At 47.6% G+C, this 25,598-nt stretch overlaps 1 protein-coding gene across 7 annotated transcripts in view; it reads right to left on the bottom strand.

Moving 5' to 3' along the window:
* The window catches only part of LOC102408909 (mucin-16), a 115,546-nt gene extending 90,453 nt beyond the window's left edge, over window positions 1-25,093 (bottom strand). For 4 of the 7 annotated variants that reach the window (XM_025293602.3, XM_044948169.2, XM_044948167.2 and 1 more), the window contains exons 1-3: window positions 24,894-25,088; window positions 8,312-10,912; window positions 3,561-3,653 (exon numbers count right to left, since the gene is read on the bottom strand). In XM_025293602.3, the coding sequence (XP_025149387.3) occupies window positions 3,561-3,653; window positions 8,312-10,912; window positions 24,894-24,984 (2,785 nt within the window). In that variant the 5' untranslated portion in view covers window positions 24,985-25,088. Of the gene's footprint in view, window positions 1-3,560; window positions 3,654-8,311; window positions 10,913-24,893 lie in introns of all 7 variants that reach the window. The other 3 variants (XM_044948171.1, XM_044948170.2, XM_044948172.2) reach the window with 3 other exon arrangements.
* Window positions 25,094-25,598: the final 505 nt, after the last annotated feature.

Genomic DNA, 25,598 nt, shown 5'->3' with positions numbered 1-25,598 from the left:
AAGTCTGAGACAGGTTGGTGGTCTCCACAGTGGATGTACTAACCACTGAAGAAATGGTCCTGTGAGACCCTGAGTGTGCAAGGGCAGAGGAACATGGCTCAGAACCAGAACTGATAGCCTGATGAGTTGTCACTGCTGCTTCTGTCAAATGATTCATCTCTGTGTCTGGGGTGGTCTTGGAGATGGCCAGTCTATCAGGTGAACTACTTATCAAAATTGGAGATTTCTTGATCCCAGATTCCATGCTTGTGCCCACAAGCTCTGTGGTCTTCAGTGGTCCAGCAAAGTGAGAGAACTCCTTGATTGTCTCCAGGGAGACGGAAGAGACTGATGCTATTTCTGTGGTCAGTTGTGTGGTCAAAATTGTCTGTACTTCACTTCGAGAGATGGATGGATCTGTCATCTCCAATATAGGAGCCCCTCGGCTCTGTCCCTGGGCACTTGAATTGAGGGTTAGGGTTCTCACTGGAGATGTGATCTCTCCAGGAAGAGTCATTGAAACTGTGGACTTCTGTCTCGAAGATATAGAAGTCATGATGGGCGAAAGCACGGAGCTCTGCTCTGGCTCTCCACTGGTGAGCACAAGCTCTCTGGTGATGGACACTTTGGTGCTACTGACTGTCTGAGGCAATGTGACCCCATCTGTCATGGTCCTTGGAGGGAATGGCAGCAATGAGATAGATGAGTTATCACTGGACCCTGAGGTGACTCCTTGAGATCTTGTGGTTCCAACATGAACGGAACATATTATAGACGTTGAAAACACAGATCTTCTAGGGGCCAAATCCAAAGTGGAGACATCAGGCATAAAGGCTGGAGGGGAGCCATTATGTCAGTCTGTGTGCTTGGCAGCTCAAGAGAAGTAATGAAAACAGGGAAGGCTGTTATTTCAGATCCTTGAGGAGTCGAGTTTGTACCTGAAATCTCAGAGCGCTCACTTCCTAGTCATCAGGAAAAATTGCAGTGGGAGCAGATGTGCTTATGTTCCTTGGACTTAAGGCCTCTAGTCTTGTGCTGAAGTCAGTGATTTTTATCTGAACAAGGGGACTATAGAGCTCCCAGAATCATTCCAGTGAAAATTGAAGAATGATGGGTAGATCCTGTTGCTGTGGCCGTTGCTAAGGACGATGATGTTCTTTCTGTATTATTGACCTCAGGAAAATCATATAAGTGGCCAGCTGTGCCTGTGGAAGTCCATGGAGAAGTCCCTGGTGCTTGGGTGCTGGGTGGGGTTTTGAGGCTTCCTCTGTAGGGTAGGCATTAAAGGTGAAACTGACCTCGCTCCCTTGGGGCTGGAGGTGATGACCTCCGGAGTGAGGTCCCCACCCTCAATTGTTAGCTCTGCAGGAAATGATGTCACAGAAAGGGCCCCAGGTGGAGATGTAGTTTCAGTGGTCTCCTGTCCTGTGATGGACTCAGACTTTGGCCCCATTGAAGAGAAGGTAGCCTGCAGTCTCTTGCAATACTGATAAGGCTGATAGTGGTTGAGTCTTATGGTCTACCAGAAGTCCAAGGCTGAAATAATGTAGGCTCTGGAGGTGGTAATAGCTATGTCTGTATCTACAGAGGAGACACTCAGTGTCAGGTCACTTCCAGCTGTCTGCTCTGACCTTGGGCTAGCAGAGGAATAAGCATCACCCACAGGTCTATGTATTATAGCTGCTATTTAGCTGTCATTGTCTTTTTACTCGGGGCAATGGAAGGAATGACTATGGAGCTGACCCATATCATGGTTCTGAGTTCAAATTTATCTGTCACTGAACCTTTGGTTACTTTTTTTTTTTTGGCCACACTGCTCAACGTGTGGGATCTTAATTTCCTGACCAGGAATCAAACCCATGACCCTTGCAGTGGAAGCGTGGAGTCTTAACCACTGGACTGCCAGGGAAGGCCCAATCTGGGGTTACTTTGGTGATCATAACAAAGCTGGTTGCAGAGTCTTGAAGGCTGGTGGGGCATGTGCTCAAAAGGGCATACATGTTCGTTATGGTCCTTCCTATGGAGCCAAGCCATGTGGATAAGTCATTTCAATTGTCTTAAGAATCAGAATTGAGCTGACTCACTGAATATTCCCTATGAAACAAGGGAGGATATTGATCGTCTTTTTTAAACTTTTATTTCCTTCCTTATACTTTGAGTTTATTCTGTTCTTTTTCTTTATTTAAATATTTTTTGGCTACAGTGGGTCTTCATTGCTGCGTGTAAGCATCCTCTAGTTGCAGCAAGCAGGGCCTGCTCTCTAGTTATGGTGCCTGGGAATCTCATTGCAGTGACTTCTCTTGTGGAACATGAGCTCTAGGGTGTGTGGGCTTCAGCAGTTGTGATGCACAGGCTTAATTGCCCCACAGTGTTTGAAATTTTCCCGGACCAGGGATTGAACTTGTGTCCCCTGCCTTAGCAGGTTGATTCCTAACCACTGTGTCCCCAAGAAGTCCCCTTCTTCCTATATATTTTTATATGCTTTCACTTCTCTCATCAAAAAAGAACAGAAACCTTTTATCTTCTAGCACAGAGGGACATGTCAAATTATTGTCATATATTTATACTTTTATTAGAATTCCTCAGAACTGTAAACAATTAGATAACATATCAGGAAAAAAACATGGACCATCAACATCCTTTAAACTTGTACCACTTATATATTTACACATAAAGTTACTGTATATATAAAAAATATTTTCAAAGACTCATGGGCTTGGGGATATTTAAAAGACACTATTGCCACATTTGAATATTTACTAAAAAAAATTCCACAAAATAATTTCAAACATTAAGCTACTGCAAAGAAGCAGCAGATGTAAAAAAAATGATAAAAGTATAAACTTTCAAGAATGTCCCAGACAAACTCGCAGTGAAGTTTTGCATCATTCTAAGCATTTAAAGTGAATACTTCCTCTCAACTACAAGCCATCGAAAGCTGTAACAGTGGACAAGAATTCTTTCACCTTCTGTTATAATCATCTTAGCAATGAATTGTCCTATAAAATAAACCTATGGCATCTCACTTTTATGTTTCCTGCTCATGGCAACCGCTGATCTATCTTAAGTGCCTGTTTTAGGAAAGCCCTTCATACTTGTCCGCTGACTTGTAGAGTCACTATATTTATTCCTAAGTGGATGCAGTTGGCTCTCGCAGATATAAATTACCAAACAGAAGCAATTCATGTTAGAAGTCAGATTAGAAATCTCCCAAAAAATGAGTATCAATGGCCTCTGAGCACAAAAGTAGAAAGTTGTGATTATCTACTAGAATCTGGAACACAGACAATCAATTATCTTACTTTAAAGTGAAACTGTTAGTCACTCAGTCACTTCTGACTCTTTGCGACCCCATGGACTGTAGCCCACTAAGCTCCTCTGTCCATGGAATTCTCTAGGCAAGAATACTGGAGTGGGTTGCCATTTCCTACTCCAGAGGATCTTCCTGACTGAGGGATCAAACCTGCATCTCCTACATTGGCAGGCAGATTCTTTACTGCTCAGCCACCAGGGAAGCTTCTTACTCCAAAGACCAGGAGAAAAGACTCAAGCATTATGTACCAAAATATGATCATACATACCCAGACTGATGGTCTTCAGAGATGTGAAGCTACCCTTTAGCTGCGTGGTGCCTACAGGTTCCTTCAGATCCATGGTGGTGGTTGCCACTGACCCTGAGGGAGAAGGGGACAGAAGTGTCAGTCTCCCATCCCCTTAAGATGCACATCCACAGGAAATGCTCTTGCTAGATCCTGGCTCAGTATCTGAGCCTCATCTGTCTCTGAGAAGGCACTCTGGAAGGAATAATTCTCTTATTGGCATGAAATCAAACCCACAACATGACCTGTGTCTTAATTGTGGAAAATAGTGGGATTGCTGAATGTATTGGCCTCAAGCAAAGACATTTGGTGATAGTATGTCTCCATCACTTAAAAAATATATATTGAGGGCTTCCCTGGTGGTGCAGTGGTTAAGAGTCTGCAATGCAATGCAGGGGGACACAAGTTTGATCCCTGGTCTGGGAATTTCCCACATGTCATGGAGTGATTAAGTCCATGCATCACAACTACAGAGCCTGTGCTCTAAAGCCTGGGAGCTGCAGCTACTGAAGCCTGCGTGCCTAGAGCCTGTGCTTCACAACAGGAGAAGCCACCACAATGAGAAGCCCATACACCGCCACTAGAGAGTAACCCCCACTTGCTGCAACTAGAGAAAGCCAGTACACAGCAAGGAAGACCCAGCACAGCCAAAAGTAAACAACTGAATAAGTAAAATAAAAACACTGGATTCTCCTTTATTTATTTATTTATGGCCACACATGTGGGATCCTAGTTTGCCAACCAGAGATTGAACCTGCACCCTTGGCTCAACTACTGGACAATCAGGGAAGTCCCTGCATCACTTATAATGTGTGAACTCACCATTGTTTAATTTTTCACTTCTATGGTTTGGACTCCACATAAGTAAAATCAGAATAATACCTGGAGTTATAATATCTGGTTAGTTAACATATACAATTATTTCTTGATTACTCATTTTGTCATTTTCTATCATTCTTTTATAATTATTATCACACACACTCTACCGCTGGGAAGGGAAAAGTTGGGCTCTGGCTGGAAGGACCTGAATCTGGGCTCAAGAATGTTAAAAGCGTCACTAGTTGCATACAGATAGTAGAATGACCCGATGAGATAAGTGGAAACTGAAAGGGGAGGTGAAGGATACTGCAGAGACTTTGTAAGTGAGAGCAGAAGGAGATGAGGGCAAAACATGGAGCTGGTTGCTTCTAGCAGAGCCGGGCGCAGGAGGTGAGGTGGTGGTTCTGGCATTCTCAGAACTGGTATGTGAAGGCTGAAGCTGGATGTGTTAGTTGATTAAAGGTGAGGTTCTGGGGGTGGGGATTTCTCTGGTGGTCCAGTGGCTAAGACTTAGAGCTCCCAATGCAGGGGTGCCTGGGTTTGATCCCTGCTCAGGGAACTAGATCCCACATGCTGCAACTAAGAGTTTGGATGCCATAACCAGGAGTTCGCATGCTGCAACTAAGACAGAGCTCAGCCAAAGTAATAAATAAATAAAATAAAAATAAGGTAGATGCTAGGGGCAGAGACTCTCCCTTCTGACAACTCCATTGAGGGAATGAGGTGGAATACCCAGGGGGACCAGAGGTGTGCTTCCATAAACCAACACTTGTGGCAATATGCCTTGGTGATAAGGAAGTCATAAAAGGTAACTTGAGCTGTTCGCATTTACTAGTTTCAGTTTTATCCCTTAACATGCTACTGAAAAATGTGGCCACTGTGACTTTGTAAATGAGAGCAGAAGGAGATGAGGACAAAACATGGAACTGGTTGCTTCTAGCAAAGCCAGGTGCGGGAGATGCTGCTGCTTCTGCTAAGTTGCTTCAGTCGTGTCTGACTCTGTGCGACCCCAGAGATGGCAGCCCACCAGGCTCCACCGTCCCTGGGATTCTCCAGGCAAGAACACTGGAGTGGGTTGCCATTTCCTTTTCCAGTGCGTGAAAGGGAAAAGTGAAAGTGAAGTCGCTCAGTCGTGTCTGACTTAGCGACCCGGTGGACTGTAGCCTACCGGGCTCTTCTGTCCATGGGATTTTCCAGGCAAGAGTACTGGTGGGGTGCCATTGCCTTCTCCGACAAGAGATGAGTGAATTGCAATTGTTTGTGGAGTCAGAGGTGGGCTGGTTTCAGCCCCAGAAAGTGTAATCCCACCAGGGGTCAAATGATAGAGTGCATCAGAAAATGTACCAACTGGGAATTCCCTGGTGGTCCAGTGGTTAGGATTCTCACTTTCACTGCCAGGGATTGGAGGCTGGATCCTTGGTTGGGGAACTAAGATCCTACAAGCCGGACCCATGGCGAAAAAAGGAAAGAAAGAAAAGAAAGAAAAAGATGGTGCATATATACAATGGAATATTACTCAGTCATTAAAAATAATTAAATAATGTCATTTGAAATATCACATGACATCCCTTATATGTGAAATCTAAAAAGAAATGATTCAAATAAACTTACAAAACAGAAAGAGACTCACAGACTTAGGAAATGAACTTATGGTTGCCAGGGGGAAGGGATAGTTAAGGACATTGGGAAAGTCATGTACACACTGCTATATTTAAAATGGATAACCAACAAAGAGCTATGGTACAGCATATGGAACTCTGCTCAACGTTATGTGGCAGCCTGGACGGGAGGGGAGTTTGGGGGAGAATGGATGCATGTATGTGTGTGGCTGAGTCCCTTTGCTGTTCACCTGAAACTATCACAACATTGTTTGTTAATCCAGCTATATCCCAATACAAAATGTTTTTGGTGTTAAAAAAATAAAAATTAAAAAATAAGTTAACAAAATGGATAACTAACAAGGACCTACTGTACAGCACAGAGAACTCTGCTCAGTGTTACATGGCAGCCAGGAGGGGAGGGGAGTTTAGGAGAGAATGGACACACGTATATGTATGGCTGAGTCCCTTCACTGTTCACCTGAAGCTATCACATTTTAGTTGGCTATATACCAATACAAAATGGGCTTCCCTGGTAACTCAGCTGGTAAAGAATCTGCCTGCAATGCGGGCCACCTGGGTTCGATCCCTGGGTTGGGAAGATTCCCTGGAGAAAGAAATGGCTACCCAGTCCAGTATTCTGGCATGGAGAATTCCACGGACTATTCCATGGGGTCACAAAGAGTCGGACATGACTGAGTGACTTTCACTTTCAATACAAAATAAAAAGTTCAAAAAATAAGTAAAATTAAAAAAAAAAAAGAAAATGTGCCAACCAATTGGCTTGAGGGCTGGAGCTAGAAGCACCCACTGACTGAAACGGAGACATTGAGTTTGGGACACTGCTCTTGGCCAAGAAAAATCTGTAGATGTCTCAGAGGAAGATGTGGTTCCAATGGGCCAGTGGGCTTGTTCCCATCTTTCTTTCACACTCAGAGCCCCTTGTAGATTTTACACTGGTGGGAGCTAGAGAATGAATAGTGACTGGGCCACTTGGGTCTCTGCTGTGAGTGTGGCTACGGGTGCTTCCCTAAGAGAAGTCCTTTCCATGGAGGTCGCTGTTGGAGAAATAAGTCTAGGGACCACCATGGAAGCAAGGAGAGAAAAGGCAGAGGCTGAAATAGTGGTTGGTGCAAAACATCATCTCGAAAGTGTTGAAATGAAATTGTTGAAATGAAATGGTTAGTCTCTCAGTCATATCTGACTCTTTGCAACACCATGGACTATAGCCTGCTAGAGTCCTCTGTCCATGGAATTCTCTGGGCAAGAATACTGGAGTGGGTTGCCATGCTCTTCTCCAGTGGATCATCCCAACTCAGGGATCGAACCTGCAAATCCTGAGCCAGATACTGCAACCCACACACACTAGAGCCTGTGCTCCAAAGAGAGAAGCCACAGCAATGAGACGCGCAGGCACTGCTACTAGAGAGTAGTGTCTGCTCTCCACAACCAGAGGAGTGCCCTTGCAGCAACGAAGACCCAGCACAGTGAAAAATACATACATAAATAAGAGTATTAAATGAAAAACTAAACTGGTCTCTGGGCAGATTCTGTTTAGACATACAGTGAAATAAATAAAAGTGCCATTGTTGGGTATCACTACTGCAGAAGCAAAGCAGAAGTCCTAGATGGTGAGAAGGGCTGTCCTGGTGGAGTTTGTGACTGAGGCGCTGCTTGCGTCTCTGAGCTAACTCCCTAGGTGGGATGAAGAAAACTGAGTGAATGTGTGCTGTGTGTTTCCATGGTGAGGAAGCTGTGGGTAGGGGGCAGAGGTGATGACCTAGGTGGTCATTAAACTGAAAGTAGAGGTCTCAGGTCGAGACATGGATAGATTCAAAATTTCCCTTGGTTTCCTCTCCAGTAGGTGCGGCTTCCCAGGTGGCCCAGTGGTAAAGAATCCTCTTGCTATTGTAGGACACACAGGTTCGATCCCTGGGTCAGAAAGATCATCTGAAGAAGGAACTGGCAACCCATTCCAGTATTCTTTCCTGGAGAATCCCATGGACAGAGGAGCCTGGTGGGTACAGTCCATGGGATCACAAAAGAGTCAGACATGACTCAGCGACTCAACAGTGTTAACAATAAATAGGTGGCTGTTGGTCTTTGCTGAGGAGGAAGGGGTGAAGAGAGAAAAGTGGATTTCTTTCGAGAGATATTGACAAGGTTGAGGGGATGAAGATCAGCTGACCCCTCTGAAGCCAAGGGGGTGAGTGTGGGGAGGGTGGGTGAACCTGTGATATCAAGAGAGATGCCAAGCCCGAGGACACATTTGTCCCTTTGCCTGATAGAGATGACACAAACAGAGTGAAGTCATACCTCTGACTCTTTCGGTACTTGTTTCTGCATTACTGAGTGTACTGGAGAGAGGGGAGGCCGAGCTGGGCTCTGTCTTTGCTGTGGTCTCAGAGGTCTCTGTGTGCACAGAGGAGGTGAACGTAAGATCTGAGGATGTGCCGAGCCCTGATGCTGTACCATCAGGAATTGAAGTGGACATCAGCAGAGGAGGGCTGGTGCTTTTCATGATGTCTCCTGCAGGGCCGGTTTCAGGAGAGAAAAAATGATGTCTGGAGGTTGATGGAGTCAGACCCCAGCTGCTTGGCTCTCCAGAACCAGGATTCCCTGTAGATAAGACTTCTGGAATTGCAGAAGAAACCTTGCTTGGTGTTGGGGTTGTCCCTGCTGGAGCACTTGAGCCAGGAGCCGCTGTGATCACCGCTGTAGCCATGGACACTGGGGCACTGCTGACGGCCGGGGTCAAGTGTGTAGTAGTTTCAGAGGAAGCTGTGTCTCTGGTAGTTGGGTAGGTCATATCCTGGCTGGTCCTTGTGTTGCTGTCACCTGTCTGAGAGATCTCAGTGGGAGACATAAACTCCTCCGTGGTTTGTCTGGTTGCGGCTTCTAGGGTGGGTGTGTCTGAAGATGTTTCTCCAGGTGATGCTGTTTCAGTGAAGCTTGTGCTTGGCTCAGTGGACTCAGACTCCACCCAGGTATCATAGGAGGTGTTGATACGGCCTGTCTCACTGGTCACTGTTTCCTCTCCAGAACTTGTCTCTGTCCCCCAGGTGGACTGGGGTTCAGTTGAGGGTTCACTTGTACCTGCATTGGTCCATGATGCTTCTCCTGGGGTGCTGGAATCAAGTGTCCTGGAGATGTCTGAGCTCTCAGGGGCAGTTGTGCTGGGGCTGTGTCTTTCAGAAGTGGTGTGTGGTGTTCTGAGCTCCCATCCTGGATGGGATTTTGAGACCTGAATTGAGCTTGTCCCCCTGCCGTCTGCAGAACTGAAGCCTGGGGAGGGGGCAGAAGTGGTGGCTGAATTATTCTCCCTTCCAGGAGCAGAGGTCACAGATGGGGCTACAGGTGCAGTCAAAGGTTCTCTGGTATGTTTCTCAATCATAGATGGATGAGTACTGGTCTCCTCTGAGACGGAGGTGGTGGAAGGGGATGCAGTTTTCACTCCTGGAACCTGGGTGATGCTGAGGGTGGCCAGACCAGCTGAAACTTCCAAAACCAAGGTGCTGGCTGTTGTGATGGGAGGTGAGTCTGTGGCATCAGGGGATGTACTAGGCATGAGGACAGTCCTTGCTGTCCCTTCCCCTGAGGGAGATGGGTGGTCCAGAGGGAAAGTCGTACCTCTGACTCTTTCAGCACTGGTTTCTGTATGACTTGATGTTCTGGAAAGAAGAAAAGCTGAGTTTGGCTCTGTCCTTTCTGTGCTCCCAGGAGTCTCTGTGTCCTTGGAGGAGGTGACCATGTGGTCTGAAGATGAGCTGGACTGTGATCCTGTAGGATCAGTAATGGAGGTGGACAAGAGCAGAGGAACGCTGGTGGGGGTCATGAGGTCTCCTGGTGGGCTGGTGTCAGGAGAGGAGAAGTGATGCTCAGCGTTGGATAGAGTCAGAACCTGGCTGGTTCCCTCCTTAGAATCTGGCTTCCCAGGCGTTTTGGAAGAAGTCTTGCTTGGTGTTGGGGTTGTCCCTCCTGGAGCACTGGAGCCAGGATCCAGCATGATCACTGCTGTCCGCATGGACACAGGGGCAGAACCGAAGGCCGGAGTCAAACCTACAGCTGTTTCAGATGGAGCTGTGGCTCCTGTAGGTAGGGGTGTTGTATCCTGACTGATACTTGTGTCACTGTCACCTGTCCGTGTGATCTCAGTGGAAGGTGTAATCTCCTCAGCGGTTGGGCCAGCGGTGGCTTCTAGGGTGGATGTGTCTGAAGATGTTTCTCCAGGTGATGCTGTTTCAGTGAAGCTTGTGCTTGGCTCAGTGGACTCAGAAACCACCGTGTGGATAGGGCCTGTGTCAGTGGTCACTGTTTCCTCTGTAGGACTTGTCTCTGTCCCCCAGGTGGACTGGAGTTCATTTGAGGGTTCACTTGTACCTGTGCCGGCCCACATTTCTTCGGATGAGGTGCTGGAATCTAGGGTCCTGGAGACGGCAGAGCTCCCGGGGGCAGTTGTGCTGGGGCTATACCCATCAGCAGTGGTGTCAGGACTTCTGAGCTCCCCTGCTGTGTGTGATGGAGAGACCTGAGTAGACCTTTCTTGCTGGCTGTCAACAGTGCTCAAATCTGAGGTGTTAGAGCTGGTACCCCAACTGTGTCTTCTTTCAGTAACAGAGGTCTCAGGTGGAGATATAGAGGCACTCAAAGTTCCCTTGGTCTCATTTTCAGCCATTGTTGAATGGCTGATGGTGTTCTCTGGGACAAAGATGGTAGAAGGAGAGGTAGTTGTCACTCCTGAAACGCTGGAAAGGTTGATGTTCTCAGGACTCCTTTGTTCTCCAGAAGTTAAAGTACTGGTTTTGCTGATGCTGGTTGAATCTGTGGTCCCTGTGGGTCTAGAATTCTCCAGTGTGATGTGGGTGTTGCTGTGTGGTCTTGTCAAGGACTGGGTAGATGCCGTTGATGCAGTGGGGCCTGTGGATTCAATTAGGGATGGGTCATTGTTATCTCTTGGTGTTCAAGTTTAAGACTAGTCCTCTGGAACTTCCCTGGTGGCTCAGTGGTAAAGAATCCACCTGCCAATGCAGGGGACACGAATTCGATCCTTGGTTCTGGGAAGATCCCACATGCCGAGGGGCAACTAAGCCTGTGTACTACAACTACTGAGCCTGTGCTCTAGAACCCGTGTTCCACAGTGAGAAGCCCAAGCACAGCAAAGAAGGGTAGCCTCACTTTCTCAACTAGAGGAAGCCCTCGGACAGCAACAAAGATCCAAATAAATTTTATTTATTTATTTATAAAATAAATAAATAAAATTTTAAAAGAAAAAAAAAAGTAGTCCTCTGAATGGAGTTGGCTGCTACAAACCTACTTTGCTTTGCATGCGTGCTCAGTCATATGAGACTCTTTGTAACTCCATGGACTGTAGCACTCCAGGCTCCTCTATCCATGGGACCTTCCAGGCAAGAATACTGGAATGAGTTGCCATTTCCTCCTCCAAGGAATCTTCCCGACCCAGGGATGGAACCCAGGTCTCCCACACTGCAGGTGGATTCTTTACCACTGTGCCATCTGGGAAGCCTACTACTGAGCTCCTGCAGTTTTATTTTCTGGTGTGAGAGTTAGGTAGAATCTCTGGGCTCTGTTGGACAAAGCTGGGTCTGTATGAACTGTTATACAGTGGGGGCTGGAGGAAACGTGGGCAACTCTTCTGATCAAGAATACATAAATTTGGGTGGAATGAACTGGGAGGTTGAGATTGATATATACACTGCTGCTGCTGCTAAGTCACCTCAGTCGTGTCCGACTCTGTGTGACCCCATAGTCGGCAGCCCACCAGGCTGCCCCGTCCCTGGGATTCTCCAGGCAAGAACACTGGAGTGGGTTGCCATTTCCTTCTCCAGTGCCTCAAAGTGAAAAGTGAAAGTGAAGTCGCTCAGTCGTGTCCGACTCTTAGAGGCCCCATGGACTGCAGCCTACCAGGCTCCTCTGTCCATGCGATTTTCCAGGCAAGAGTACTGGAGTGGGGTGCCATTGCCTTCTCCGGATATATACACTACTATGTATATATCTCTACTATGTATATACACTACTATGTATAAAACATGACTAAAAAGAACCTACATATAGGCCAGGGAACCCTACTCAGTGCTGTGTAGTGACCTAAATGGGAAAGAAATCCAAAAAAGAGGGGCTATATACATGAATTGTAGCCTCCAATCTGTTCTGGACTATCTTAGATTGGTTTGTGTGCTGTTATGTGAAAAATAGCTGATGATATGGTTAGATCTGGGCTTCCCTGTTGATGCAGTGGTAAAGAACCCACCTGCCAATGCAGGAAACACAGGTTTGATTCCTGGGTCAGAAGGATCCCCCCCAGAGGAGGAAATGGCAACCCACTCCAGTATTCTTGGCCTGGGAGAATCCCCATGGACAGAGGAGCCTGGCAGGCTACACAGTCCATGGGGTCTTGAAAAGGTTGGACACGACTGAGCGACTAAACAACAAATATATGTATGTATATGCATAGCTGATGCACTTTGCTGTAGAGAAGAAACTAACATAAATTGTAATGCAGCTATACTGCAATAAAAAAATGTTAAAGAAAAGTAAATATGGGCAGGAGAAACAGGAGGGTGTTGCAACCACAGAAATTTCTTGAAGATGAAAAGCTAACCATTTCTCAGTTCCCCTTCTGAAATCTTTCAATGGATCCTCACTGTCTACAGGATAGAGTTCCTTAGTGTGTTATGGTCCTTAATGATCCATCCCCTTGTGTCTCTAAAATGGTGCTTCTCAACCCGTTGTGATTGTTCTTCCAGAGAACAGGTATTATTTATGCACTTTTAATTGTCACAGCTAGTGATCTTCTACTTCCATCTAGTGGTCAGAAGCTAGGGATGCTCCTAACAACTATAATGCATAGCTCCTCCTGCAAAGAATTACCTGGTCTTAATCTCAATAGTGGGTCCCTGGTGGCTTAGAGGTAAAGAATCCTCCTGCCAATGCAGGAGATGCAGGAGACATGGATTCAAGCCCTGGGTCATTAAGATACTCTGGACAATGGCTTGGCAATCCATTCCAGTATTCGTGCCTGGAAAATCCCATGGACAGAGGAGCCTGGTGGGCTACAGTCCATGGGGGTCACAGAGTTGGACACAACTGAGTGACTAAACTCAACAACATCAATAGCGCTGAGGGTGAGACTCTCTGCTCTGTCCTTATATCCCACAGAGTCCATCCTCTCATCTTCTTTAAACCACAGCCACGTTCTCACAGTTCCCCAGCCCAACAGCATAATCCTTCACTCATCTTTCCAATGATCACCATGCCCTTTACACAAATGAACACCTATTCATTAATTCAGCTTCTGTTATTGTATTCACTCTCCTGTCTTTACTGAATTGTCTTTTTTCTTTCTTTTTTAAATTGGCCTCACCTGCAGCTTGTGGGATCTCAGTTCCCCAACTAGGAATGGAACCCATGACCCCTGCATGGAGAGGAGTTGGAAGTGTGGAGTCTTAACCACTATTATTGTTGTGTTTTGACCCTTTTGCAACCCTATGGACTGTAGCCCATGAGGCTCCTCTGTCCATGGGATTTCCCAGACAAGAGTACTATAACTGATTTAACTTTTATGCAGATTACATCATGCAAAATGCTGGGCTGGATGACTCACGAGGTAGAATCAAGATTCCTGGGAGAAACATCAACAACCTCAGATATGCAGATGATACCACTCTAATGGAAGAAAACTAAGAGGAACTAAAGAGCCTCTTGATGAGGATGAAAGAGGAGAGTGAAAAGCTGGCTTAAAACTCAACGTTCAAAAAACTAAGATTATGGCATCTGGTCCCATCACTTCATGGCAAAGAGATGGGGAAAAAATGGAAACAGTGACAGACTTTATTTTCTTGGGCTCCAAAATCACTGTGGATGGTGACTGCAGCCAAGAAATTAAAATATGCTTATTCCTTGGAAGAAAAGCTATGATAAACCTAGATAGCAAAGAGATCAAACCAGTGAATTCTAAAGGAAAAGCAGCCCTGAATATTCACATCAGGTGGCCAAAGTATTGGAGTTTCAGTTTCAGCATCGGTCCTTCCGATGAGTATTCAGGACTTATTCCCTTTAGGATGGATTGATTTGGATATCCTTGCGGTCCAAGGGACTCTCAAGAGTCTTCTCCAACACCACAGTTCAAAAGCATCTATTCTTCACCGCTCAGCTTTCTTTATAGTCCAACTCACATCCATACACGACTACTGGAAAAACCATAGCTCTGACTAAACGGACTTTTGTTGGCAAAAGGACTGATGCTGAAGCTGAAGTTCCAATACCACCTGGCCACCTGATGGGAAGAGTGGACTCATTGGAAAAGACCTTGATACTGGGAAAGATAGAGGGCAAAAGGAGAAGGGGGCAACAGGGGATGAGATGTTTGGATAGTATCACCGACTCAACAGACATGAGTTTGAGTAAACTTGGGGAGATGGTGATGGACAGGGAAGCTGGGTTTGCAAATGGACACAACTTTGTGACTGAACAACAAATAACTGATTCATGTTGCTGTACACCTGAAACTAATACAACATTGTACAGGGATGGCCAAAAAGTTCATCTGGTTTTTCTGTAACATCTCATGGAAAAATCTTAACAAACTTTGAGGGCAACCCAATAAATCAACTACGTGTGTGCTTAGTCACTCAGTTGTGTCCGACTCTTTTTGACCCCGTGGACTGGAGCCCGCCAGGTTCCTCTGTCCATGGGCTTTTCCAAGGAAGAATACTGGAGTGGGTTGCCATGCATCAACTATACTCCAATAATTTTTTTTTTTTTAAAGAAACAGTTCTTTGTCTCTGAAGCATCTTCCAAAGTTCATGTCCCAGATGAGCTATGCTTTCAGAGACACAACTGTGAAGAAAACAGGGACTCAAAAAAATAGGTTGAACATTGTCCCCAAGGATGTCCCCAAAGCAGGACTCATGACAGGACTGTAGACTGAACCCTGGGTGAAGAAGAGGTATCTGTGGGTACCATTTGACACAAACCCAGATGCTTCTTCAGAAGGTCCTGCGGCAATAGAGAAAGGGGTGCAGAGGGAGAGGTGGCAAGCTGAAAGCTTCTGTAAGAGCCTGGGGAGAGCTCAGCACTGAGCTAGTCCTGGGGCTCTCAGAGGAGCCGCAACTGTCGGAGATGTTTTGCTTGTCTTCCTGTCTGTGCTGCAGCACCTGAGCTTGGGTTCTGCTTTGGACAGAGCAGACGAACTAGCATCCCCTTAGGCTATCAGGACAGCTCTCATGACTAGGGAATGAGGGTGCAGACCAGTAAGTCTCATCAAGTGAGATTTTTTGCCTTTATTATTCATGCAACAAATATTTCCTGCATACCTACTATTTCCAGGTACTATGACAGGCTGCATTTGGCAATGTCTGGAGACACTTTGGGGATTCCCAGGTGGCTTCCCAGAGCAACTCAGCAGTACAGAATCTGCCTGCCAGTACAGGAGACACAGGAGACTTGGCTTTCATCTCTGGGTTGGGAAGAGCCCTGGGAGAAAGTAATGGCAACCCACTCCAGTATTTTTGCCTGGGAAATCCAATGGGCAGAGGAGCCTGGTGGGCTACAGTCGCAAAGTATCAGACCTGACTGAGCACGTACTCAAGGAGCATTTTTGGTTGTCATGATTCGAGGGTCAGTTGCTATTGGTATCTTGTGGGTAGAGACCAGGGATGCTGCTTAATATCTTCCAATGCACAGGACAGTGCTCCCACAACAAGGAATGATCCAGACCCAGATATACTGGCCTCTGTGCCCTCTGTGTGCGATTGGTCTAAGCCTATAGCTGTTCCATAGAAAAAGCAGATAGGAACCCAATTTAGTGGGTTGTCAACAGCACCAAAAATGTAAGAGGATAACAGAATAAGGCATCAGGGTACACTGGGTGCAGCAGGGGTAAATGATTTTACAAAAGTATTTTTAGATACACACACACCTAAGCACAGAGCTGGTCACAATGTAAAATGTATTTCTTTTTCATTCCCTCATAGCTCAGCTGGTAAAGAATCTGCCTGCAATGCAGGAGTTAAAGTGAGTCTCTCAGTCATGTCCAACTCTGTGATCCCGTGGACTATACAGTCCATGGAATTCTCCAGGCCAGAACACTGGAGTGGGTAGTTGTTCCCTTCTCCAGAGGATCTTCCCAACCTAGGGATCCAACCCAGGTCTCCCGCATTGCAGGTGGATTCTTTACCAGCTGAGCCACAAGGGAAGCAATGCAGGTGACCCTGGTTTGATCCCTGGGTTGGGAAGATCCGCTGGAGAAGGGAAAGGCTACCCACTCTAGTATTCTGGCCTGGAGGATTCCATGGGCAGAGGAGCCTAGTGGGTTATAGTCCATATATTCGCAAAGAGTCGGACACACAGAGCAACACACACACACACACACACACACACCCTCTCCCTCTTAGACTTCCCTCCCATCCCACCTCCCATCCACCTTTCTAGATCATCCCAGAGCACCGAGCTGAACCTCCTGTGCTATACAGCAGCTTTCTACTATCTAGCTATTTACACATGGTAGTATATATGTGGGTGCAGGCGTGCATGCTAAGTTGTTTCAGTAGTGTCTGACTCTTTGTGACCCCATGGACTGTAGCCTGCCAAGCTTCTCTGTCCATGGGGATTCTCCGGGCAAAACTACTGGAGTGGGTTGCCATGCCCTCCTCCAGAAGATCTTCCTGACCCAGGGATCAAACCCAGGTCTCGTCTTCTGCATGGGCAGGCAGGTTCTTTACCACTAGCGCCACCTGAGAAGCCCTAGTGTATATATGTCAGTTCTAATCTCTCAATTCATGCCCCCTTCCCTTCCCTCCAAAATGTCCATATGTCTCATCTCTATTTCTGCTTCTCTATTCCTGCCCTGCAAATAGATTCCTCACATTTTTTTTTTAAGATTCCACATATATGCATTAATATACAATATTTGTTTTTCTCTCTCTGACAGTTCACTCTGTCCTGCTGACTCTAGGTCCATCCACATCACTACAGATGTATTTCTTATTATGGATCCCAGTCAAAAAATCTGCCAGATGCTCCTGCATCAGCTCAACCTCTGCCATCTAGCTTCGCCTGGCTTCCTTCCCCATCCCATCTCTTCTCTCACACTGGTGTCACTGGGAAGGGAGCTGGTGTCAGCATCAGTGGGCATTTACAGAGCCAGCCTGCCTGGAGGAGAGCTCCAGCTCTCCCACGGACCAGTGGCATGACCTTGGGCAAGTCACATAAACTAACAGCGCCTCCATTTCAGTTTCCTTATCTGCAATGTGGAAGTGATAAGAGTGCTTCATCAGGCCACTAAGAGGATTAAATGAATTAATCTATGTAAAATAGTGTCTGGGACTTCCCTGGTGGTCCAGTGGTTAAGACTCTGCCTGCCAATGCCTGGGACGCGGGTTCGATCCCTGGTTGGGGAAGATTCCATATGCCGTTGGGCAACTAAACCCATGTGCCAGACCACTGAGCCCACACATCCTAGAGCTCGTGCTCCACAACAAGAGAGGCCACTGCAATGAAGCCCAGGCACCACAACTAGAGAGTAGCCCCCGCTTGCCGCAACCAGAGAAAGACTGTGCCCAGCTTTAAATAAATGCATTTATTAAATAAATAAAATAAAAAAATCCCATTGTCTGGCATATATTGCTTTTGATTGTTGTATGAATATAATTTGTCAAAATTCACCAAAGACAGTGGACTGGATGTCAATTAAAATTTAAAAACATAAAATAAAATAGAATAATAAAAATAATTGAAAAATATTATTATTACCTTGGCTCATTTTAGCATAGCACTGAATGCTGTTATTATTATTATTATTAGTTAGAAGGAGGATGTAAATGGGATCAGAGTACTGTTAGGGAGTACTTCTAATTCCCAGAGAAGTGGAAATCAGAATAAGAATCAATGATGGGGGGCTTCCCTGGTTGTCTGGTGATTAGGAATCCACCTGCCAATGCAGGGGACACAGGCGAGGAAGTTCCCACAGGCCTCAGAGCAACTAAGCCCGTGTGTCACAACTACTGAAGCCCACACATCTAGAGCCCATACTCTGCAACAAGAGAAGACACCGCAGTGAGAAGCCCGAGCACCTCAACTAGAGAAAGCCCTTGAGCAGCGACAAAGACCCAGTGCAGCCAAAAATAAATAAATAAAATTTAAAAAAAGAATCAGTGATGGGGAGCAGGGATCAGATTCACTGTATCTTGTTGCTTAGTTGCTAAGTCATGTCTGACTCTGGGACCCCATGGATTGCAGCACGCCAGGCTTCCCTGTCCTTCACCATCTCCTGGAGCTTGCTCACACTTATGTCCATTGAGTCAGTGATGCCATCCAACCATCTCATCCTCTGTCGCCCTCTTTTCCTCCTGCCCTCAATCTTTCCCAGCATCAGGGTCTTTTCCAATGAAATGGCTCTTCGCATCAGATGGCCAAAGCATTGGAACTTCAGCTTCAGCACCAGTCTTTCCAATGAATATTTAGTACTGATATCCTCTAGGATGGACTGGTTTGATCTCCTTGCTGTCCAAGGGACTCTCAAGAGTCTTCTCCGGCACCACGTTTCAAAAGCATGCATTCTTTGGCGCTCAGCCTTCTTTATGGCCCAGCTCTCCTGGGGAGTCCCAAAACTGGGTGCCCAAAGGACAGCTGTCCCAGAACAGACATTGCAAGTGGCTGGCTGGTCCAATGGAGATGAATGAGACTGGTCAGGATGGGTAGGGGACAGCCAGGCAGGATGCCCTCCTCAACTTCAGTGTCTGTTCCCTTGACTGTTGAGAGGTCTGGCTCCACGCATGTATGGGGCTGCACCAGCCAGGGCAGCTCCTGGGATGTCTCCTTCCAGGCAAGGACCCAAGGTGGGGGCACAAGGTGGTGAAGCCCAGCCCGGACAGCAGAGGAAATGCCAAGCCCAGCTCTACCCTCAGGAGGGGTCTCAGGTAGTGGACTGAGTCCCTTGGTCTTACCCTGCCTTGCTGGCCTACCCTGCACCCCCCAAGGGACTGCTGGTTGGGTAGGGGTCCTTTGGGGGTTTCAGCACCAACCGAAGTCCTACCTTCCCTGGGAGGAGAGATCTAAGGGCTCCTCTCCCTCCCTGAGAAAAGTGAGGACATGCTGTCGAAGAGAAAGAAGAGGACCCATCAGGGCTTTCACGGTGGCTCAGTGGTAAAGAATCCACTTGCCAATGTCAGGGACACAGGTTCAATCCCTGGTCTGGGAAGATCCCCAGGCCGGGGAGCAGCTAAGTCTGGGTAGCACAACCACTGAGCCTGTGCTCTAGAGCCCAGGAGCCATAACTACTAAAGCCCATGCTCCCTACAGCTTGTGCTCCACAACAAGAGAAGGCACTGCAATGAGAAGTCTGCACACCACAACCAGAGAAGAGCTCTCGCAGCAACAAAGACCCAGCATAGGCAAAAATAAAGAAATAATTTTTTTTTTTAAAAGGAGAGTACCCCTCATAAGAAAAAAGAGCTTGTTCTTCTCTCTCCCTGTTTCACACACACTGTCTCACATACATATGCACACTTACACAAGTGCACACACACAGCCAGAACTCAAGTCCTGGTGTCCCGGATTTCAAGCTGGTCCTGCCCCACTCACTCTATGGAGCCTCAGTTTCCCCATTTTAAAGCACAAATAACATCAGAGCCCACCTGCCTCTGGGTTGCACATGGTTTTACTGGGATGCATTAATTCATTGACCCACAGGAGGCTTCCCTCACCCTGCCTTGCTGATGAGAGCAATCCACCCCAACACACTCCAGCACCCCAGATTCTCTGTCCAAAATCTCTTCTCTTTATCACCATTTTAGTACTTATATGTGCCTAATTGCTCAGTCATGTCCAACTCTTTGCCACTCTTTGGACGGTAGGCTTCCAGGCTCTTCAGTCCATGGGATTCTCCAGGTAAGAATACTGGGGTGGGTTGCCATTTCCTTCTCCAGGGGATCTTCCTGACCCAGGAATCAAATCCTTATTTCCTGTGTGTCCTGCATAGCAGGTGGATTCTTTACTCACTGAGCCATCAGGGAAGCCCCTCTTAATACTTAAATGCATAATTTATTTACTGTTGATATGGGTTTTGATCTGTCTCCCCTGCCAGAATGTCAGCTCAGCAGGGATCTTTGTGTTGCTCACAGCTGTATCCCCATCGCCAGAACAGTGCCTGGCACACAGTAGGTGCTCAAGAAATTGTCACTGAACAAATGAATGAATGAATGAATCACTGTGTAATAGTGTTGAGTAAAGAGGTGAGGACTTCCCCAATAGACTGAAGATGCACAGGGACCCTTAATGTGAGGGGAAGGGGGACCCCTCCGACTGAGGAGAATGAAGACCCCCCTCTCCGGGGGAGACTGAGGACACCCCTAGAAACCAGACATGAAAGAGAAGGGTGAAAACTCCATCCAGGTGGGCTGGTGGGATGCAAAGTTGTTGCTTTTTAGTCACTAAGTTGTGTCTGACTCTTTGTGACCCCATGGACTGTAGCCCACTAGGCTCCTCTGTCCATGGGATTTCTCAAGCAAGAATATTGGAGTGGGTTGCCATGCCCTCCTCCAGGGGAACTTCCCGACCTAGGTATTGGACCCACATCTGTTGCATCTCCTGCATTGGCAGGTGGATTCTCTACCATCGTGCCACCAGGGAAGCCAGGATATTGGCCCCTAGACAGCTGAGGTGCATATGAAAGGAACAATTTCAGTGAATCCAGACTCTTTCATCTTCCCGTACTTAGAAAGGCACTAAATTCCTTAACTTGGGCTATCTGGTTTTCCTCCTGTATTTCTTTCTTTTTTTTTGGCTGTCCCTTGCAGCATGTGGGATCCTACTTCCCTGACCAGGGATGGATGGAACCCATACCCCCTGCACTGGGAGTGTGGGGTCTCAACCACTGGACCACCAGAGACCCTGGTTTTCTTTAATTAACATCATCTTTTGATGTTCAGACTACCTGCCCTTTGTTGCAAAACTTTTATATAACCTGGCTCCTCCCCTCGCCTCCTCGGAGCAGTTCTCTCAGGGTTACTTGAGATGCTGCCTCCTGGGCTTGAAGTCCTAAAAATTTCCACCAAATAAAACATAACTCTCAACTTTTAAGTTGTGAGTATTTTTTACATTGACAGAGGGGTGATGAAGGGCAGTTGCTGTCTACCCTGGGGGATGGGGGTACCCAAGGGCCAGGAAACAGCCAAGAGAGGAGAAACACTCCTCAACCCTCAGTCTTTTCCAGGCAGAGGGTGAAGTACAGGGCTTAGGAATCATCCAGAAATGGAGGTTCGGATCCCTTCCCTCACTTGTTAAAAAAATTTTTTTAACCTGATGCAAAGAGCCAACTTATTGGAAAGGCCCTGATGCTGGAAAATATTGAGGGTAATAGGAGAAGGGAGTGGCAGGGAACAGATGGTTGGATAGCATCATCGACTCAGTGAACATGAAATTGAGCAAACTCTGGAAGACTGAAGGACAGGAAAGCCTGGTGTGCTGCAGTCCACGGGGCCACAAAGAGTTGGGCACGACTTAGTGACAGAACAACAAAATAGTTGTTTTACCACACCATGCTAGTTACCTATGAGTCAGCTATACATATTCATATGTGTGCATGCATGCTAAGTTGCTTCCGTTGTGTCTGACTTTTAGCAACCCCATGGACTGTGGACTGCCAGGCTCCTCTGTCTAGGGGATTTTCCAGGAAGAATACTGGAGTGGGTTGCCATTCCCTTCTCCAGGGGATCTTCCGGACCCAGGGATCAAACCCAGGTCTCCTGGGTTTCCTGCATTGGCAGGCAGGTTCTTTACCACCAGCGCCACCTGGGAATCCCATACATATACATATATCTCCTCTTTTTTTGGATTTCCTTCCCATTTAGGTCACCACAGAGCCCTGAGTGCTTGCGGTGTGACTTTAAACAAAGGGCTCAATCTCTTTGAGCCTGTTTTCTCTTCGGTAAAATGGGAGGCAATGTACCCTTACTCTCACCCATGCAAGCTTAATCCAGGGGTGAAAGCTCTGGCACATAGTAGGTCCACAATAGGAAATGATGATTACTGTGGTCCTCTGGGCTCTTGTCAGGTTTCAGCCACACAGTCAGGGAGGGGAAAAGTACAGGACGCAGATGTAGAAGAAGATTCACCAGATGGGGTCTAGGGTGGAGGGAGAGGTGAGAGGGGAATGGATCTCCACCAGCTCTGGAATTTTAAAAATTACCCTTTAGTGAGATAGAAACTCAGAGAGGTTAGGCATCAGGCCCAAGGACACACAGCCCGTCAGTGCCGGATTTACATTTCTTTTAGTCTCTGACCAGGAATCGAGGAAGTCTTTTCCAGAAATAAAGTGAAGAGTCCAGAAAGGTGTCTGAATTGACCTGCCAGGGGAACCCTCCCTGACAGGCTTCCAGTCTATTGTGGAATTGATGGGCAATTGGGGAGGGATGTCAACCCTTAGTCCAGGCAACCAGCCCTCCTTGGGGCGGGAGCAAGAGCCCGCTCCGTTTACACGGCCCTGGGCATCTGACTCTGAGGAAGCCTCGGGGTCAAAAGCAGTTAAACAGCCTCTGTTTGTGGTGACGTGCTTTGGGGACAGCTCAGGGGGACACGCCCCATCAGAGGTGGTGGAATTGTCTGGTACAAACCCGCCCACCATTCAGGCCATTGTGTGGGTGCCTTTCAGTGGCGTCCAACCGCAAAGCTTTTCCGGGGCCCAGAGCTGTCCTGGGTGACTCAGGGCTGGGGGCTGGGGCACCCTCTCCACCTGTTCCAGGAGCTGCAGAGAGTGAGGCTTGAGTTGGGGAGGGACTAGGAGGTGGCCCACCCACCCTGGGTGGCTTCCAGCCTGCCAGTGTCCGTGGCCTGAGCCCCTGAGAATGGGGGAAAAAGAATGCCCTCACCCTCACTCCCCTTCAGGCTCTAGAAGCTTCTGTTTTGCAGCCAAGCATTAAGGACAGTCCTTTCTCCTGGGAGGAGTAAATTAACAGATATTTAAGCACCTGGCACAGTGCAGGAGACGTGGGTTTGATTCCTGGGTTGGGAAGATCCCCTGAAGAAGGAAATGGCAAACCACTCTGGTATTCTTGTCTGGTAAATCCCATGGACAGTGGGGCCTGGTGGGCTATAGTCCATGGGGTCACAAAAGAATCAGACACGACTTAGTGATTAACAAACAACAACAGTGTAGATGGCAGTTTTCAGGTTATTTTGCACACCAGAGGACTTCCCTGGTGGCTCAGACAATAAAGAATCTGCCTACAATGCAGGAGACCTGGGTTCAATCCCTGGGTTGGGAAGATCCCCTGGAGAAGGGAATGGCAACCACTCCAGTATCCTTGCCTGAAGAATTTGGACACCAGAGTGGTTTGGCTGGAGAGCCTTAATTTCCTACCCAAGGGGTAAAACTGTGCGGGGGGGTCTAGAAGCCCTAGAGCGACACATGGAGAGTCTTGGACCTTCTTTTGGTAGAGAAGAGAGCCTGGTTCCTCTCCCCAGCACCAAGCTGGAGTCCCACCTCTTCCTGAGGCTGGTGGGCTTTCTTTGGTTAGCCAGGCCCAAGCTGACCCCCCAAATGACTAACAGGCCTGTGAGGTCCTCTTTGGGGTCCAAGAACACACCTTCCTTAACCCTCACAAGCTGCCTTTCTGCTTCCACCCGTCCCCTCAGCATCCTCTGATTGTGCAGCCCAAATTCACTCACATCACATCAAAGGACCCAAATACACCTTGCAGCTTCCTGTCTCCTGGCCTTTGCCCCCTCGGTTCTCCCTGCCAGGAGTGTCCTTTTCCTTCTTCCACTGACCTCGTCTATAGAAATTCCAGCCAATCCAATACTGCCCTGTAGTTTTGGGGAAACTGCCCCCTCTCTGCACCCCTAAGGTGGCAAAGCTCTTGCTCAACTTTGTACCAAGAGAGACTGGGCACCCCTCTGTCTTGCCCACCAGCCTGGAGCTCCTGCAAGCCTGGGGCTGTGACTTGCTCATTTCCTATCTGAGAGCTGAGCACAGATACTGAAATCAGAGGTGTCAATAAAACAACAAAAAAACAAAAAAAATGGAACTTCCCTGGCTGCCCAGTGCTTAAGACTCCAGGTTCCCAATGCAGGGGGCATGGGTTCGATCCCTGATTGGGGAACTAAGATTCCCAAACACTATGTGGCTCTGTCAGAAAATATAAAATAAAATAAAACTCATCATAAAAAAGAAACCAAAACCCAGATGGATAACCAATAAGGACCTACTGTACAGCACATGGAACTCTACTCTATATTCTGTGATAACCTTTATGACAAAAATCTAAAAAAAGAAGGAATATATGTACATAAATTACTGAATCAGTTTGCTATACACCTGACACTAACACAACATTGCAAATCAACTATCTGCTTAGTCATTCAGTCATGTCTGACTTTTTGGGACCCCATGGACTGCAGCCAACCAGGCTCCTCTGTCCATGGGGATTCTCCAGGCAAGAATACTGAAGTGGGTTGCCATGCCCTCCTCCAGGGGATCTTCCCAATCCAGGGACTGATCCCAGGTCTCCCACATTGCAGGCAGATTCTTCACAATCTGAGCCACCAGGGAAGCCTGTAAATCAACTATACTCCAATTAAAAAAAAAAAAAAAGGCCTAGGAAATGAACATGTCAGTGAGCCAGTGAAGGGAGGAATCCTTGGCCATCTCTAGTCCCGCAATATTTTATTCCCACTGTAGCCATTCTGTGATGTCTCCTCCAGTCAGCGTGGAAAACCAGCCCCACCTGGCTGACTGTGATGGAGGCCTTTGCCAAAGAAAGCAGAAGCCCTCCGGACTGCCCCCGAGGGGGCTCGGGAAGCCTGAGGCACCTGTCACATCTGTCCCTCTCTCCTCCAGGTATGTATCTGCCTCCTCCACTGACCCCTACCCAGCCCAGCTTACCTGGCCAGCAGGTGAGGAAGAGGCTCATGGTCAGAGCCACCAGGTGCCCTCGCCGATGGCGCCCCGGGCGTGCAGGGTCTTTCCTGCCCATGTTCCTGCCCACCCTCCTGCCCACCTGCCTGGGCAGTGCTCCTCACACCCCGAACGAGCCCCAGTGACTGAGCCCAGCCCAGCCCGGCTGGGCTTCTGGGAGGGTGGTGAGGACACGCCTTGCTGAACTTCCCAAGAGGGGCAGGGCTTGCCCTAGGGGGAAGCACTGGTTCTGTGGCTGGTAAAGGTCAGCTGGCTTTATTCAGCGCCCTCGTGATGACTAACGCCTGCAGACTGATACTGATACTGTGCAGGGCCCTGTGGGGCTCCTGGGCGCAAGCCCTTTCTGTGTCCCACACCTCCATTTCTTTGATTATAGGAAACAAACCTTCATTCAGCCTTTAAGACCTTCCCTGAGTTCCAAGGGGCAGATTCAAGCAGTTGTTAATTAGGAAAGGGATGGGGTATAAGACCAGGGAGAAACTAACAGTCAAGAGCAGCCTTGGGGCAAGGTCCTGATTCCCCATCAATGGATACACACAACATCTTTGAGCTCTTTTGCAGAAACTGAAAGCCTCTTCAGGTGGGAGAAGTTAATGATTAATAATGGTATGCTGCCCACAAGCATGTAGACCCCAGACCCGTTGAACTTGAAGGTTGATGATGCTGAGTCCT

This window comes from Bubalus bubalis, chromosome 9 (assembly GCF_019923935.1).
Source record: "Bubalus bubalis isolate 160015118507 breed Murrah chromosome 9, NDDB_SH_1, whole genome shotgun sequence".
NCBI classification, from domain to species: domain Eukaryota; kingdom Metazoa; phylum Chordata; class Mammalia; order Artiodactyla; family Bovidae; genus Bubalus; species Bubalus bubalis.
Note: the sequence above shows the minus strand (reverse complement) of the source record. Positions and strands in the feature narration are given on the sequence as shown.